This window comes from Bubalus kerabau, chromosome X, assembly GCF_029407905.1.
Source record: "Bubalus kerabau isolate K-KA32 ecotype Philippines breed swamp buffalo chromosome X, PCC_UOA_SB_1v2, whole genome shotgun sequence".
Classification (NCBI taxonomy): Eukaryota; Metazoa; Chordata; class Mammalia; order Artiodactyla; family Bovidae; genus Bubalus; species Bubalus kerabau.
Genome location: NC_073647.1, coordinates 90,519,861 through 90,535,289, shown reverse-complemented (window position 1 = coordinate 90,535,289; position 15,429 = coordinate 90,519,861). Strand labels below are relative to the sequence as shown.

Genomic DNA, 15,429 nt, shown 5'->3' with positions numbered 1-15,429 from the left:
TTAGTATAATAGAGAGGCAACTGTATAATAATCATTATAATTTAGGTCTTATCATATGAAATCTTTCCATTTTAAGAAAAAACTTTTTCTTAATAAATAAACTCAAATAAATAATAATAAACTCAAAATGGATTAAATACCTAAATGTAAGGCCAGACACGCTAAAACTCTTATCTTAGAGGATAGGATAGCCAGAACACTCTGACATAAATCACAGCAAGATCTTTTTTGATACACTTCCTAGAGTAATGAGAATAAAAATTAACAAACGGGACCTAGTTAAAAGCTTTTTGCACAGGAACAGAAACCATGAACAAAACACAGAATGAGATGTGACAGACAAGGAATTAATCTCCAAAATATACAAACAGCTCATGCAGCTCAATAGAAAAAAAAAACAATGAAAATATGGGTGGAAGACCTAAATAGACATTTCTCCAAAGAAGACATACAGATGGCTAAGAGGCACATGAAAAAATATTCAACATCACTAATTATTAGAGAAATGAGAATCAAAACTACAATGAGGTTTCACCTCACATCAGTCAGAATGGCCATTATCAAAAGATCTACAAACAATAAATGCTGGAGAGGACTTCCCTTGTGGTACAGTGGATGGGAGTCTGCCTGCCAATGCAGGAGACACGAGTTCAATTCCTTGTATGGGAAGATTCCACATGCAGTGGAGCAACCAAGCCCATGCACCACAACTACTGAGCCCACGCACTAGAGCCTGCAAGCCAGCACCACAACTACTGAAGCCTGTATGCTCTGGGGTCCACGAGCCACAACTACTGAGTCCACACGCCACAACTACTGAAGCCCTTGCACGTAGAGTCTGTGCTCTGCAGCAAGAGAAGCCACTGCAATGAGAAGCCACTGCAACAAAGGGTAGCCCCCACTCGCCACAACTAGAGAAAGCCTGCACGCAGCAACAAAGACCCAGCTCAACCAAAAATTAATTAATTTTAATTAACTAATTAAAATTAATTAAATTAATAATTAAAATAATTAAAATTAAAATTAATTAAATTAACTGGGAATGTAAATTGTTAACAGCTGCTGTGGAGAACAGTATGGAGGTTCCTTAACTTAAAAAAGAGCTACTATATGACCCTTCAGTCCTGCTCCTGGGCAAATATTCAGGAAAAAACATAATTCAAAAAGATACATGTACCCCAATATTCATTGCAGCACTATTTACAATAGCCAGGACATGGAAGCAACCTAAAGGTCCATCAACAAAGGAATGAATAAAGAAGATGTGGTACATATATACAAGGGACTATTACTCATCCATAAAAAAGAACAAAATAATGCCATTTGCAGCAACATGGATAGACCTAGACACTGTCATACTGAGTGAAGGAAGTCAGAGAAAGACAAATACCATGTGATACTGCTTATATGTGGAATCTAAAAAAATGATACAAATGAACCTATTTACGAAAAGGAAATAGAGTCACAGATGTAGAAAGCAAACTTATGGTTACTAGGGGAGAAGAAGGTAGGCATAAACTGGGAGATTGGGACTGACATGTACAAACTGCTATATTTAAAATGGATAACCAACAAGGACCTACTGTATAGCACAGGGAACTCTGCTCAATGTTATATGGCATCCTGGATAGGAAGGGAATTTGGGGAAGAATGGATACATATATGCATGGCTGAATCCCTTTGCAGTCCACTTGAAACTATCACAACACTGTTAATCAGCTATACTCCAATATAAAATAAAAAGCTTAAAAAAATAAAATAGACAACTAATAACCTATTATATAGTACAGGGAACTCTACTCAATATTGTAATGACCTATATGGGAATAGAATCTAAAAATAATAGATATATGTATATGTATAACTGATTCACTTTGTTGTACAGCAGAAACTAACACAACATTGTAAATCAACTATACTTCAATAAAAAACTATTTTTTAAAAATGAAGAAAGTATCAGTGTCAGGACCGAGAGTCAAGGACTCATTAAACAGAAAAAAGGCACTATAAATTAAGTATATGATGCAATTTCTAACATATCAATATTAATGAAATAAATATAAAATTCTATCATTCAAAATTCTTAAGTTCTTTAATATTAATTAGTATAGTAGAGAGGCAAGTGTATAATAATCATTATAATTTAGGTCTTATCATATGAAATGTTCCCATTTTAAGAAAAAACTTTTAAGCATTTCCCTCTATGAATAGTGGTCTAGTATAATAATTAGATAATGGGTTTCCCAGGTGGCTTGGTGGTAAAGAATCTGCCTGCCAAGCAGGAGATGCAGGTTCAATCCCTGGGTCAGAAAGATCCCCTGGTAAAGGAAATGGCAACCCACTCCAGTATTCTTGCCTGGAGAATTCCATGGACAGAGGAGCTTCGTGGGCTACAGTCCATGGGACTGAAAGAGTTGGAAACAACTCAGTGACTAAACAATTATTAGATAAGTATCTTTATGACTCAACACACATTCACTGTGTGAGTAGTGTCTGTCACAGTCTTAATTACCCTTATATAAATATCTAACACACAAAAGGCAATAAACAAATGAATGGCCTTAATGGCTGTCATTTATCTATACTAGAACTTAGTCTCCTCATCTGCAAAATTAGAAGGCCTGGATATGATCTTTTCTATAGTAGTACCATTCAATAGAAATTTCTACAATAATGGAAACATTCCATATCTATATGGCTACTCAGTCTTTAAAATGTAACTAATGCAACTGAGGAATTAGATTTTTAATTTAAACAGTCACATGAAGCTAGCAACTACCACACTATACAGCACAGCTCTAGGGCATAATCCTGTGTGAAAAATATGTTTCCCAATACATCACTGTAACCACATACAGGTGGGAATATGCATGAGTGTGCATGGCTCGGCTTAAAAAAAAAAAAAAAGAACTCCCATATGATCTAGCAATTCCATTTCTGGGAATATATACAAAGGAAATGTAAATACTAACTCCAAAAATATCTGCACCCCCATGTTCACAGTAGCATCACTTACAATAGCCAAGACATGGAAACAACCTAAGTGTCCATCAATGGATGAATGGACAAAGCTATGAGATCATGCATGCATGTGTGCTAAGTTACTTCAGTCGTGTCTGAAGCTTTGTAACCCTATCGACTGTAGCCTGCCAGGTTCCTCTGTCCATGGGATTCTCCAGGCAAGAACACTGAAGTGGGTAGCCATGCACTCCTCCAAGGGATCTTCCCCACCCAAGGATCAAACCCGCATCTCTTAAGTCTTCTGCACTGGCAGGTGGGTTCTTTACCACTAGCACCACCTACTAAGCCCCAGGAATGACACACATACACTCATAAAACAATACTTTCCTAAATACATATAAAGCATTGATATTTTCTTTCCTATTCTACTAAATTTCATTTAAAAACAGTGCTGATCCAACCACTAATATGACTTCATAACACAGCACTAAGGTTCCTTTCAGCTCTAAAATACACTATACATACTAATGATTTGTTCTAAAATTATGCACTCAGTGTTTATTTTGTAATCTTAACCACAAGTAACTAATTAATCTGAAAATTTGCCTCAGGTTCTATCAGGGTCCACTTTAAAAGCCTTATTATCATTCATTTCCCTGTTAAACCCACATTTTCAAACAAGAGGCAAGAGTTGCATGCCTTTAAGTAGAAAACAATGATAACATCTTTTCCTTGCTTTTTACACTTCAGAAATGGTAACCAAAGGAAATGGCAGGATATAGAGGAGAGAGTGGAGGAAACTGTGGGGATAGTGTTCACGTAAAGAGAAAGCTAACTTTTTTATTGCCATTACTTCCTCTGAAATTCTTAATGACTTCTCCTTCCCCCTCATTCTGGGAGCCTGAAAGTCCTACAAATTTAATCTTAACTTCATCTGGCTTATTAGAGGACTAGAGAACAAGACTGGTTCCCAAGAGATCACATGTTACACATTTCAACTACAAAATGCTTTTAAAAAAACTTTACTAAAAGGATGTGATTTGCTTCTCTAGCCCAATCTGCCATCTCCTATCATGAACTCCGGTTCATGCTCTCTCACCTGTGGGCCTTTGCACATGCTATTCCCTCTTTAACTAACTTCTAATTTTTCAGATCTTGGCTTAGATATCAGTTACTCAAGGCAATTTTCTCCACCTCAAGATTAGTTTTGATGCCTCTCATGTATATTCTTCCAGTACTTTGTACCTTCCCCATCATTGCACTACTGTATTATAACTGTTTTAAATATTTATTGACAAAGAATAAAAACTTAAGAGGTTGCTTATCATATAAAGCTGACAACATTTTTTTAAATTTTATTTTATTTTTAAACTTTACATAATTGTATTAGTTTTGCCAAACATCAAAATGAATCTGCCACAGGTATACATGTGTTCCCCATCCTGAACCCTCCTCCCTCCTCCCTCCCCATACCATCCCTCTGGGTCGTCCCAGTGCACCAGCCCCAAGCATCCAGTATCGTGCATCGAACCTGGACTGGCACCTCGTTTCATACATGATATTTTACATGTTTCAATGCCATTCTCCCAAATCTTCTCACCCTCTCCCTCTCCCACAGAGTCCATAAGACTGTTCATGATCCAGATGAACAAGGGGTGCCAATTAAGCTTTTGTCAATTATAGGCAATAAAAAGATATACTGAAGTACAAGCTTATAAAAATAACAATTTAAAAAACTATTCTAAAATGAGAGATAATAATGAATACAAATATTAAGAAGCACTGTAGCCACAGCTACATTCATTAGCTAAAGATAAGATTATGGCTTCCAAAATGACCTGTGTACACATAGGAACACCATTTTCAGATCAAAGGATAAAGGTGTTTACATATAAATTTAGGGCGGTCTATGTTTTGGAGACAGAGATAATTACGGTTTGAGCCTATCAAGGAGCACTGTCAGCAAGGGAGCTAACTGGAGCTAATTCAATTTGCCGCTTGTTTATAGGTAGCTTGTAATCTTCCAGCGCCTTCCAAATTACTACTTCCCGCTGAGTAAAATCTCAACCATTGGCAAATTGGTCCCAAACTCTATTACAAACTTTGGAAAGTAGCCCAGTTTTCCCTGCATTTAGAAAAGTAAGCTGCCTGGGAATGGTGTCTCAGTGTGTGTGTGGTAGTCGCTCAACCATGTCCGACTCTTTGCGACCCCATGGATTGGGGCCAGCCAGGCTCCTCCGTCCGTGGGACTGTCCAGGCCAGAATACTGGAGTGGGTAGCCATTTCGCTTCTCCTGGGTATCTTCCCCACCCAGGAATTAAACCCTGGTCTCCCGCATTGCAGGCAGACTCTTTACCGTCTGAGGCACTAGGGAAGACTATGATGGTGTTTACCCTGCCTCTTAAATTCAGAGGAAAAACTGGAAATTATGAGCGTCACTAGTGCTCCAGGTGCCCTCTGCCCGAAACCTTATGTCCCGTTCCCACTTACTGTACCCTAAAGATTTTCTTCACCCTCTCCTCACATTTCTAACCCTAATTTCCTTCACTAATGCTGCTCCAAGTCAGCCCTGACCTTTCTTCTTTGTACTGTCTCTGACTCAAAGATACAAGAGCAATCTTTTCCCTATAGGTCCCCTTGTCCTTCACCCTACACATTCCAAGTGAAGGGCATCTCACCTGAGAGATTCCAGCAGTTCCCGAGCCGTGGAGCTGATGTGACCCCCACTGCGGACCTGGGCTCCGGAAAGAGACTAGAGGCCGAATCCGATTGACGGCGTGTCGGCGCTTTTCGAAAGCAACCGCCGCAGCTGCCCAGCGCCAGGAATGTATCGCGAGCAGCGCCATCTTGAGCGAGGAAAGAGGAACCGAAGTAGAGGATTGTGGGACTCTGGCGGTCGGAACTCGCTACCTTCATCCTTCTCCCCCTCCCTCTCTCCCTCCCAGGCGGAGACAGGAAATAGCTTCTCTGTGAAGATTCAGCCACTTTAGCGTAAGGTTTTCGAGTGTTTTTCTTACGCAGCCGGGAATATCGGAATAACATTGCTTTTCTTAGCTTCGATTTGTCAGATAAAACACAGGATGCGCAGTTAAATTTGAGTTTCAGATAAACAGTGGATCATTTCTTAGTATAGTTAGGTCCCAAAACCGTATTTGCTAAATCCAGCAACCATATCTTGTCAGTCATCTCACTCTTCTGCCGACTCCAACTCGGTGCCGAGATCCCCTCTCTCCATTTTCCCTCTAAATAGTCTCATCACTCTCCTGTGTACTACTGCTTAGGGCAGATTAAACTACAGATATTGATGTCCCCAGGGAGAAGCTTCATCTGTGAGATACACTGTGAGATTCACTTGCTGTGTTGTTGTTGTTTAGTCGCTAAGTCGTGTCCGACTCTTTTGTGACCCCATGGACTGTAGTTCGCCAGGCTCCTCTGTCCATGGGATTTTCCAAGCAATAATACTGGAGTGGGTTGCCGTTTCCTTCTCCCTGCGGTGTTGTAAGCGCTTTCATTTGGCTGATCGTTGTTCGCACAAACTTTGGAGCAGTTTTCCGTTGGTTTTCTGTTGCTCTTGGGAGGGTTTTATACGCACGAACACACACACCCCTTTACTCTGCTAATTTGCCTCTGTACCTCTTCCTTTTGGTTTCTGCAGTATCTAATTATTGTGAAGCAGCTAGATTTGCTGAAGGATGGTAAAATGAAAATGTATGCAGAGAAGTTCATGTTTAAAGACGCATTTATATTCTTTTGTCACCACTATCATCCACAAAATGATGTTGAAATATGTTTATGGTTATCTAGGAAACTATATTTCTAAGCATAAATGCTACCTGAAACCCTGGAGACGGTAGTGTGGTTTGCAATATTCTATTCACTGCTGCATTCTCAAACTTTCGCACAAGACAGGCAAATAATTATGAACTAGCTATGAAGAGGCACCGTGGACTAATGATAAGTCTGATAAAGACAAAAAATATGCATGACCCGTGCAGTTAGCTTTACTTTGTTTCAGGATTCATATTACACTCCAGATTTCCAGAGAAGAAGATGCTTGAAAGGAATTATTTACAGACTAAAGGAATTGTTTAAGACTGAAGTTTCCAGTTGAAAGGAATTCCATGTGAAGGAAATAGCATGTTTAACAGCAAGAAGGCATGAGAAAACATCTCCAGGTTTGGGAGTCTAGGGAGTGTGTGGCAGAGTTGTAAGAGATGGGCCTGGGTGAGCAGAGATGGTAAAGGGGCTTGTATTTCATTCTAAGAAGTTGATGCTTGATTCTATATGAGTGAATGGTTTTAATCAGTAAGAAAGTGAAAGGTGCTCAGTCCTGTCTGACTCTTTCCGACTCCATGGACTATATAGCCCATGGAATTCTCCGGCCCAGAATACTGGAGTGGGTAGCCTTTCCCTTCTCCAGGGGATCTTCCCAACCCAGGGATTGAACCCAGGTTTCCAACATTGCAGGCATATTCTTTACCAGCTGAGCCACAAGGGAAGCCCTTAATTGGGAATGTAACATGATTAGATTTATATGTTCATTAAACCACTCTGGCTTAGTAAGGTTGTACAGGAGGGAGTTCAAACTGGAGTCATGAATTTAAGGCAATTGTCATAAAATAAAGGCCTGAACCTGGCAGTAGCAAGGGCAGTAGGTCAATTCCAGAGATATTATGGAGATAGAATTGACAGAACTTAGTGACTAATTTGATATTTCTGGCTGCTCATTGTCTAGTTGACAAATCAACAGTGGCTTCTTTCATTAATGTCTACCTAAATCATCATTAATAAACATTTATTCAGCATCTATTCTGGGTTAACCGGAGAAGGCAATGGCAACCCACTCCAGTACTCTTGCCTGGAAAATCCCATGGACGGAGGAGCCTGGTGGGCTGCAGTCCATGGGGTCGTGAAGAGTTGGGCACGACTGAGTGACTTCACTTTCACTTTTCACTTTCCTGCATTGGAGAAGGAAATGGCAACCCACTCCAGTGTTCTTGCCTGGAGAATCCCAGGGACAGAGGAGCCTGGTAGGAGGCCGTCTATGGGGTCACGCAGAGTCGGACACGACTGAAGCGACTTAGCAGCAGCATTCTGTGTTAACAACACTGTACACTAGAGAAGCCCTAGATTCTACCAATGATTTCTATAATAGCTGAGTATTGTTACTGAATATTTCTACCCAAGTAAAGTATTGTCCAATAATGCTCTAATTTAAAAAAAAAAAAAATTCAGGAACCTAGAGATTCCCTGGTGGTCCAGTTGTTAGGGCTCTGTGCTTCTACTTCAAGGGGCATGGGTTTGATCTCTGGTCAGGGAATTAAGATCAGGCATGCTTCAGGGTGGAGGCAAAAAAAAATTAAAACTGTGGGAACCTATACAATATATATTTTGTGATAGTCTGTCAGATATAATGTGACAAGATAATATCTTAAATTTATGTACTTTTGGAAACACTCACACACATTATCTTTCTGGATCTTAGTAACATTTTTGTGGGTATTTCTTGTTGCTAGTAGATAAAGAAGACCAGGGCCATGTTGTGTTAGAGTCAGAACTAGAACCGTGGTATTCAAACTACTATTCCACTGTTTTTTACACTAAAGATGTTACCCACACTCAAATGCAAGATTTAATTGAAAGTCTCTATGGGCCATATAGAATTCTCAGATTTTAAATAAGGCATAATCTCAGAAGTCTGAAACATCTGATCCTACAGATGATTTCTCAGGAGTGTTGAGATGTTTCATTACAATCACCTAAGGCATTATTGTCATGGAGCAACAGTTGTAAGGTTTTTGACTGGAGTCACAACATTTTTATCAAAGTAGTTTTATTGTAAGTCAACTCCTCTGATTAAGAAATGTAAATAACATTGAAATAAGAAAGTAGTTACTCTCTGATGAGCTAAAGTGAATCAAATATGAGCCAAATAAACCAAAGAAAATTTCCAGTGCACCCAGAAATAGAACATGAAGCATAACAAGAGTTGTGCACTGGGGAGAACTGCAGCAATAGGCCAACTTGGCCTGCAGCAACTTGACACATATGTGTTGGAAATAAACTAGAGAGAGGAATACACAATAAAAGTCACTATAAATAGCTGTTGAAATTCATACCTTATTAATTCTCACATCAAGCCTGCAGAATATGTATTAGTTATTCATATTCCCATATTTATGAGGAAACAGGCTGGGTCAGGTTGTAATTTGATAGAGGTCACAGAGTTAATGGGACAAAGACCAAACCTAGGTTTCATGACTCTGAATACGGTGCTCTTTTCACTTAATTACACCTGAAATGTGGAAGAAACACTTGAGTACTTCAAGAACGCCACAGTAGTCTTTTCTAGTTCTAGAAAATGCCAAAACTTATTCCTACCTCAGTGCCTTTGCATTTGCTTTCCCACTGTGGTTATGTATAGATGTGAGAGTTGGACTGTGAAGAAGGCTGAGTGCCGAAGAATTGATGGTTTTGAACTGTGGTGTTGGAGAAGACTCTTGAGAGTCCCTTGGACTGCAAGGAGATCCAACCAGTCCATTCTGAAGGAGATCAGCCCTGGGATTTCTTTGGAAGGAATGATGCTAAAGCTGAAGCTCCAGTACTTTGGCCACCTCATGTGAAGAGTTGACTCATGGAAAAGACTCTGGTGCTGGGAGGGATTGGGGGCAGGAGGAGAAGGGGACGACAGAGGATGAAATGGCTGGATGGCATCGCTGACTCGATGGACGTGAGTCTCAGTGAACTCCGGGAGTTGGTGATGGACAGGGAGGCCTGGCGTGCTGTCATGGGGTCGCAAAGAGTCGGACACGACTGAGCGACTGATCTGATCTGATCTGATCTACCTGGAACTTTCCCCTCTACCTGGAACTCTTTCCTTCCTGGAGGCTTTTTAATGTCTCAAATATCACCTGTTTAGAGAAGCTTTTCAAAAGCATCTTATCTAAAGAAGTCACCCCCTGATCCTACCACTCTCTATCATTGCTTTGGTTTTGTGGTTTTTTGGGTTTTTTTTGCTCTAAAATCTTGCTATTCTAAGAGTGTTCCACAGACCACTAGCATTGGCATCATCCAGGATGTCAGTAAGAAATGCCGAATCTCAGCCGTCCCCCCCCCAGACTAATGATTCAGAATCTGCATTTTAATAAGAATTCCCCAGTTTATTCATATGCACATTAAAATTTGAGAAGCACATATCACTTTCTGAAACTAACTTGATTTTGTGAATTTTTAATGTTAAGAAATATTTCATCATAACTGAAGATTGTGAAGGAAAAGATAATGGACACCCACATACCTGTAACCTGGCTTAGTCATATACTAACATTTTACTATATTTGCTTTATATTTTGAAAAGAATAGTTTAGTGAAGACGCCTGTGTTAGCCCTCTCTAGCCCTAGTCTCTTTGTCCATGTAGATTTATTCCTGTTTTATTCCTTTATGTTACTTTGGTGGAGTTTGGAAAGAAGGAGACAAATAGATTTGAATAATTCACCATGATTATCATGATGTCTTACATTTTTTATGAAGTGTGTATATACTTAATACAGTGGTTTAATGAACATACAAATCTAATCATGTTTCTTTCCTGATTAAAACCATTCACTTGCTATAGGATCAAGCATTAACTTCTTAGAATGAAATACAAGCCCCTTTACCATGGACAAGGATTGTACAAGAAAATTATATGTCAGTTTTAAGACTAGATCTTAGTTCCCCCACCAGAGATTGAACGGGAGCCCTCTGCAGTGGCTTCCCTGATGGCTCAGTGCATAAAGAATCGCCTGCAATGCAGGAGACACAGCAGATGCAGGTTCGATCCCTGGGTCCAGAATATCCCCTGGAGGAAGAAATGGCAACCCCTCCAGTATTCTTGCCTGGAGAATCCCATGGACAGAGGAACCTGGCGGTCTGCAGTGTGTAGGGTCACACAGAGTCAGAAATGACTGAGTAACTAAGCACACACATCCCTGCAATGGAGTGCAGAGTCCTGACCACTGGACCATCAGGGAATTCCTTGATAGACAAATTTTAAAAGATAGATATTATATAGAAACAAGATATATGAAAACATCAGAAAATATATTTAATAAAATTCAACACTCATCCAAGATTTTAAAACTCTCTGGTCTTCTCTAAATTGGTAAAGGGTATCTCTCCCACCATAAATGAAAATATATTTCAAGTATTTAACTTAATGATGACAATTTAGTAGTGTTTTCCTTAAAGATGGGACTATGCCAAAGGTGCTCACTTACCCACTACTATTTGACATTGTATTGGATGGAAGTAATGGTCAATGCAATAAATGAGAAATAGAAACAAAAGGTATAAGGATTGAAAGAGAGAAAATAGCAGTAAATTATAGATTATTTTTCCAGTTTAAAAAAATAATCTATTGATAAACTAATAAAAAACAATGTAGTTATACAAGGTTGCTAAGTAGAAGGTTAAAAAATAATCAGTATTTCCTGTAGGGGAAATAACAATTCTTTAACTTGTCCAAATTTTCTACAGCTTCGCTACTTATTTGTGTGCTTTGTTCTACTAATATCAGTAGTAAAATGTAGCACCATGGATGTAGATTTGTTAATTTCTTCTTGTAATTTGGTCACCTATTGTATACGTTAAGTTGATATTTTTAATATAAGGTGCATACAGGTTAATGATTGTTTTATCTTCATGGTGGCTGAAAAATTCATTAAGTCATTTCCTTTTTATTAATATTAATAATTTTCACCATGAGTTCTCTTTTGTCTGATACTAACATCACCATATCATTGCCTACTGTATTTTTTCTACCCCTTTATTGTTAGCCCCTCTTGTTTGATGGTTTTAGGTTTGCCTTTGTAGCAACACACACATGAATGTGTTTTTATAACCATTCTGAGAGTCTCTTTTAATAGATACCTATGATTAGTGGAAAATTCTGAAAGAGATGGGAATACCAGACCACCTGACCTGCCTCTTGAGAAACCTATATGCAGGTCAGGAAGCAACAGTTAGAACTGGACATGGAACAACAGACTGGTTCCAAATAGGAAAAGGAGTACATCAAGGCTGTATATTGTCACCCTGCTTATTTAACTTATATGCAGAATACATCATGAGAAATGCTGGGCTGGAAAAAGCACAGACTGGAATCAAGATTGCTGGGAGAAATATCAATAACCTCAGATATGCAGATGACACCACCCTTATGGCAGAAAGTGAAGAAGAATTAAAAAGCCTCTTGATGAAAGTTAAAGAGGAGAGTGAAAAAGTTGGCTTAAAGCTCAACATTCAGAAAACTAAGATCATGGCATCTGGTCCCATCACTTCATGGCAAATAGATGGGGAAACAGTGGAAACAGTGTCAGACTTTATTTTTTTGGGCTCCAAAATCACTGCAGATGGTGACTGCAGCCATGAAATTAAAAGACGTTTACTCCTTGGAAGGAAAGTTATGACCAACCTAGATAGCATATTCAAAAGGAGAAACATTACTTTGCCAACAAAGTTCCATCTAGTCAAGGATATGGTTTTTCCAGTGGTCATGTATGGGTGTGAGAATTGGACTATAAAGAAAGCTGAGCACTGAAGAATTGATGCTTTTGAACTGTGGTGCTGGAGAAGACTCTTGAGAATCCCTTGGACTGCAAGGAGATCCAACCAGTCCATCCTAAAGGAGATCAGTCCCGGGTGTTCATTGGAAGGACTGATGCTGAAGCTGAAACTCCAGTACTTTGGCCACCTCATGCGAAGAGTTGACTCATTGGAAAAGACCCTGATGCTGGGAGGGATTGGGGGCAGGAGAAGAAGGGAACAACAGAGGATGAGATGGCTGGATGGCATCACTGACTCGATGAACATGAGTTTGGGTGAACTCCGGGAGTTGGTGATGGACAGGGAGGCCTGGCGTGCTGCGATTCATGAGGTTGCAAAGAGTCGGACACGATTGAGTGACTGAACTGAACTGAACTGATGATTAATTTACATTTATACATTAACTATAAACATATTTGGGCTGATTTCTATTATATTATTTTGTATTTTATTTTTGCCATAGTTTTTGTTTACTTCTTTTTCCCTTCTTTTCTTCCTTCACATGAATTTATTGAAATTTCCCCCCCTACTGGTTTGAAAGTTATGTATGTTATTTACATTTCTTTCAATGATTACTCTTATAACTTTAAAGATACTTATGTTACTATACATTTTTCTAACACAGTCTAAAAGTAACATTTCTAGCCTTCTACCAAAAAATAAAAGAATTTTGGAATTCTCTAGTTTCCCCTTCTATCTTCCTAGTTACAGTAGTTTAGATTTTTATTCTATCTACCTCTTTGAATTAATTATTATCATGATTTTTTATAGTTAATACTTATCTAGGTATTTCAACATGATTCACTGATGTTTTTGTTCAACATTGCCTAATTCCATCACACTTCTTACTTCTGATTTCATTTTCAGTCTTGCTGGAATGCATCCTTTCAGTTCAGTTTAGTCGTTCAGTCATGTCCGACTCTTTGCGACTCCATGGACTTCAGCATGCCAGGCTTCCCTGTCCATCACCCATCGCCATCACCACGCATCCTTAAGCAGTTATTTTACTGAAGTTCTGTTGTAGTATACTTTGAGTCTTGAGTCCTGAAATATCTTTATTTCACTGATTATTTCACAAGTTCTAAGTCAACAGATTACTTGATTAGATTTCCGTGGGCCTATGTTTTTCCATTATTACATACTCTGGTTTTCTCTTTTGGTGGTAAGAGTCTTTGTAATTTTTAGTTATGCTGTCTTTTTTCAGAGAGAGTTGTCTCCTGTAAGAGTTCTGCACATACACTGGGTTGTAGAGGTGTCACTATGGAGCAGTTTTGTGTTTGTTTCCACAGTGTCCCTATAAAAGTTTGGGACCAGTTTTTACAGTTTATTCTTTTAGCTTTTGTTTTCTATACCATATATGTAGTATGTATGTGGACCCCACACCCATGCATAGTGGAGATTTTTCATGGAGGACCTACAGCTGAGAATGGATTTCCTGCTTACAAATCCACATTCACAGGCTAAGAGTCAAAGTTTTAGCAGTACTTCCTATTGCAGGAAGCTCAATTCCAGCTCACTAACCACGCACTGGGTCTGTGGCTTACCATGCATTTCGGCAAGGCATTAAAACTCCAGTCACGTGAGGGTGGAGGAACAGTTTGACTACAAAGAAACATGGAAGAATTTGGTGAGACTTTCATATCATGACTGTGGTAGTTGTTATACTACTTTATGTGTGTATTAAAAACTTGCAGAACTATAAACCAAAAGGGTGATTTTATTTTGTACCTAAATTTTAAAAAGGAAAAATAATACCCCAGACTTTGTATTACAACTGTCTGACTCCTCTTAGGAGCATTGAGCTTCAACTCTTGTTTACTCTCTGACTGCATTTCCTCTTCATTTCTGATACATAGAGAGTTTCTTTGTTTTCAAACTCAATTATGCATTTTTAAACTAGGAGGGGTGTTATTTTATCCAACTTGTCTATGTGTTTGGAGGGTGTAGAAAAGTGTTTCTCACACCTTGTCAGTTAACCCTGTTGACTCCATTATATACCTCTTGATCACTTGACACTCATACTTTAAGGAAATACAGCCCAAAAATTACTCCAAAAGAAAAAAAATAAGGGAAACTGCACAGAGATGCTTATATCAGTGTGAGTCATAATGACAACTTTTGAAAACAATTCCACCTCTTACATAAGCAGTTCAATGGAAAACCTCAATGACAGTTTTATGAAAAGTATATGACTTGTGTTGGTATATGGAAGTGTACATGAAATAATGTTGAATAAGACAGAACACAAAGATATATATATATATATATATATATATATATATACACACACAAACACATACATATATGTACACATAAACATATATATGTGTGTGTGTATGTATATATGTATGTGCATGCATACTAAATGACTTCAGTCTTGTCCAACTCTTTGCAACCCTATGGACTGTAGCCCGCCAGATTCCTCTGTCCATGGGGATTCTCTAGGCAAGAATACTGGAGTGGACTGCCATGCCCTCCTCCAGGGGATCTTCGTGACCCAGGGATTGAGCCAGCGTCTCTTATGTCTCCTGCATTGGTAGGCAAATTCTTTGCCCCTAGCGCCACCTGAGAAGCCCATATGTACATATACATGTACACATATCCACATTTATTATTATTAGGATATATCAGACCATTGGTATAACATTTTTCAAAGGACACAGTACAAAATAAATAATTGATGTTTTAAAGTTATGTTTATCACTCCCCTTCTTTTTTTTTAAGATTTTGTTTGATGTGGACCATTTTTCAAAAGTCTTCATTAAATTTGTCACAATATTGTTTCTGTTTTTTTTTTTTTTATTTTTGTTTTTTGTTTTTTTGCCATGAGGCTTGTGGCTCCCTGACCACAGATCAAACTGGTACCCCCTGCATTGGAAGGT

General features: G+C 38.8%; 1 protein-coding gene across 2 annotated transcripts in view; it reads right to left on the bottom strand.

Moving 5' to 3' along the window:
* ABCB7 (ATP binding cassette subfamily B member 7) overlaps window positions 1–6,674 on the bottom strand; it is a 168,629-nt gene extending 161,955 nt beyond the window's left edge. Inside the window, exon 1 of one of the 2 annotated variants that reach the window (XM_055564930.1) lies at window positions 5,640–6,674. In XM_055564930.1, coding sequence (XP_055420905.1) covers window positions 5,640–5,807 — 168 coding nt within the window. In that variant the 5' untranslated portion in view covers window positions 5,808–6,674. The remainder of the gene's footprint in view (window positions 1–5,639) is intronic. The other variant, XM_055564929.1, reaches the window with a different exon arrangement.
* Window positions 6,675–15,429: the final 8,755 nt, after the last annotated feature.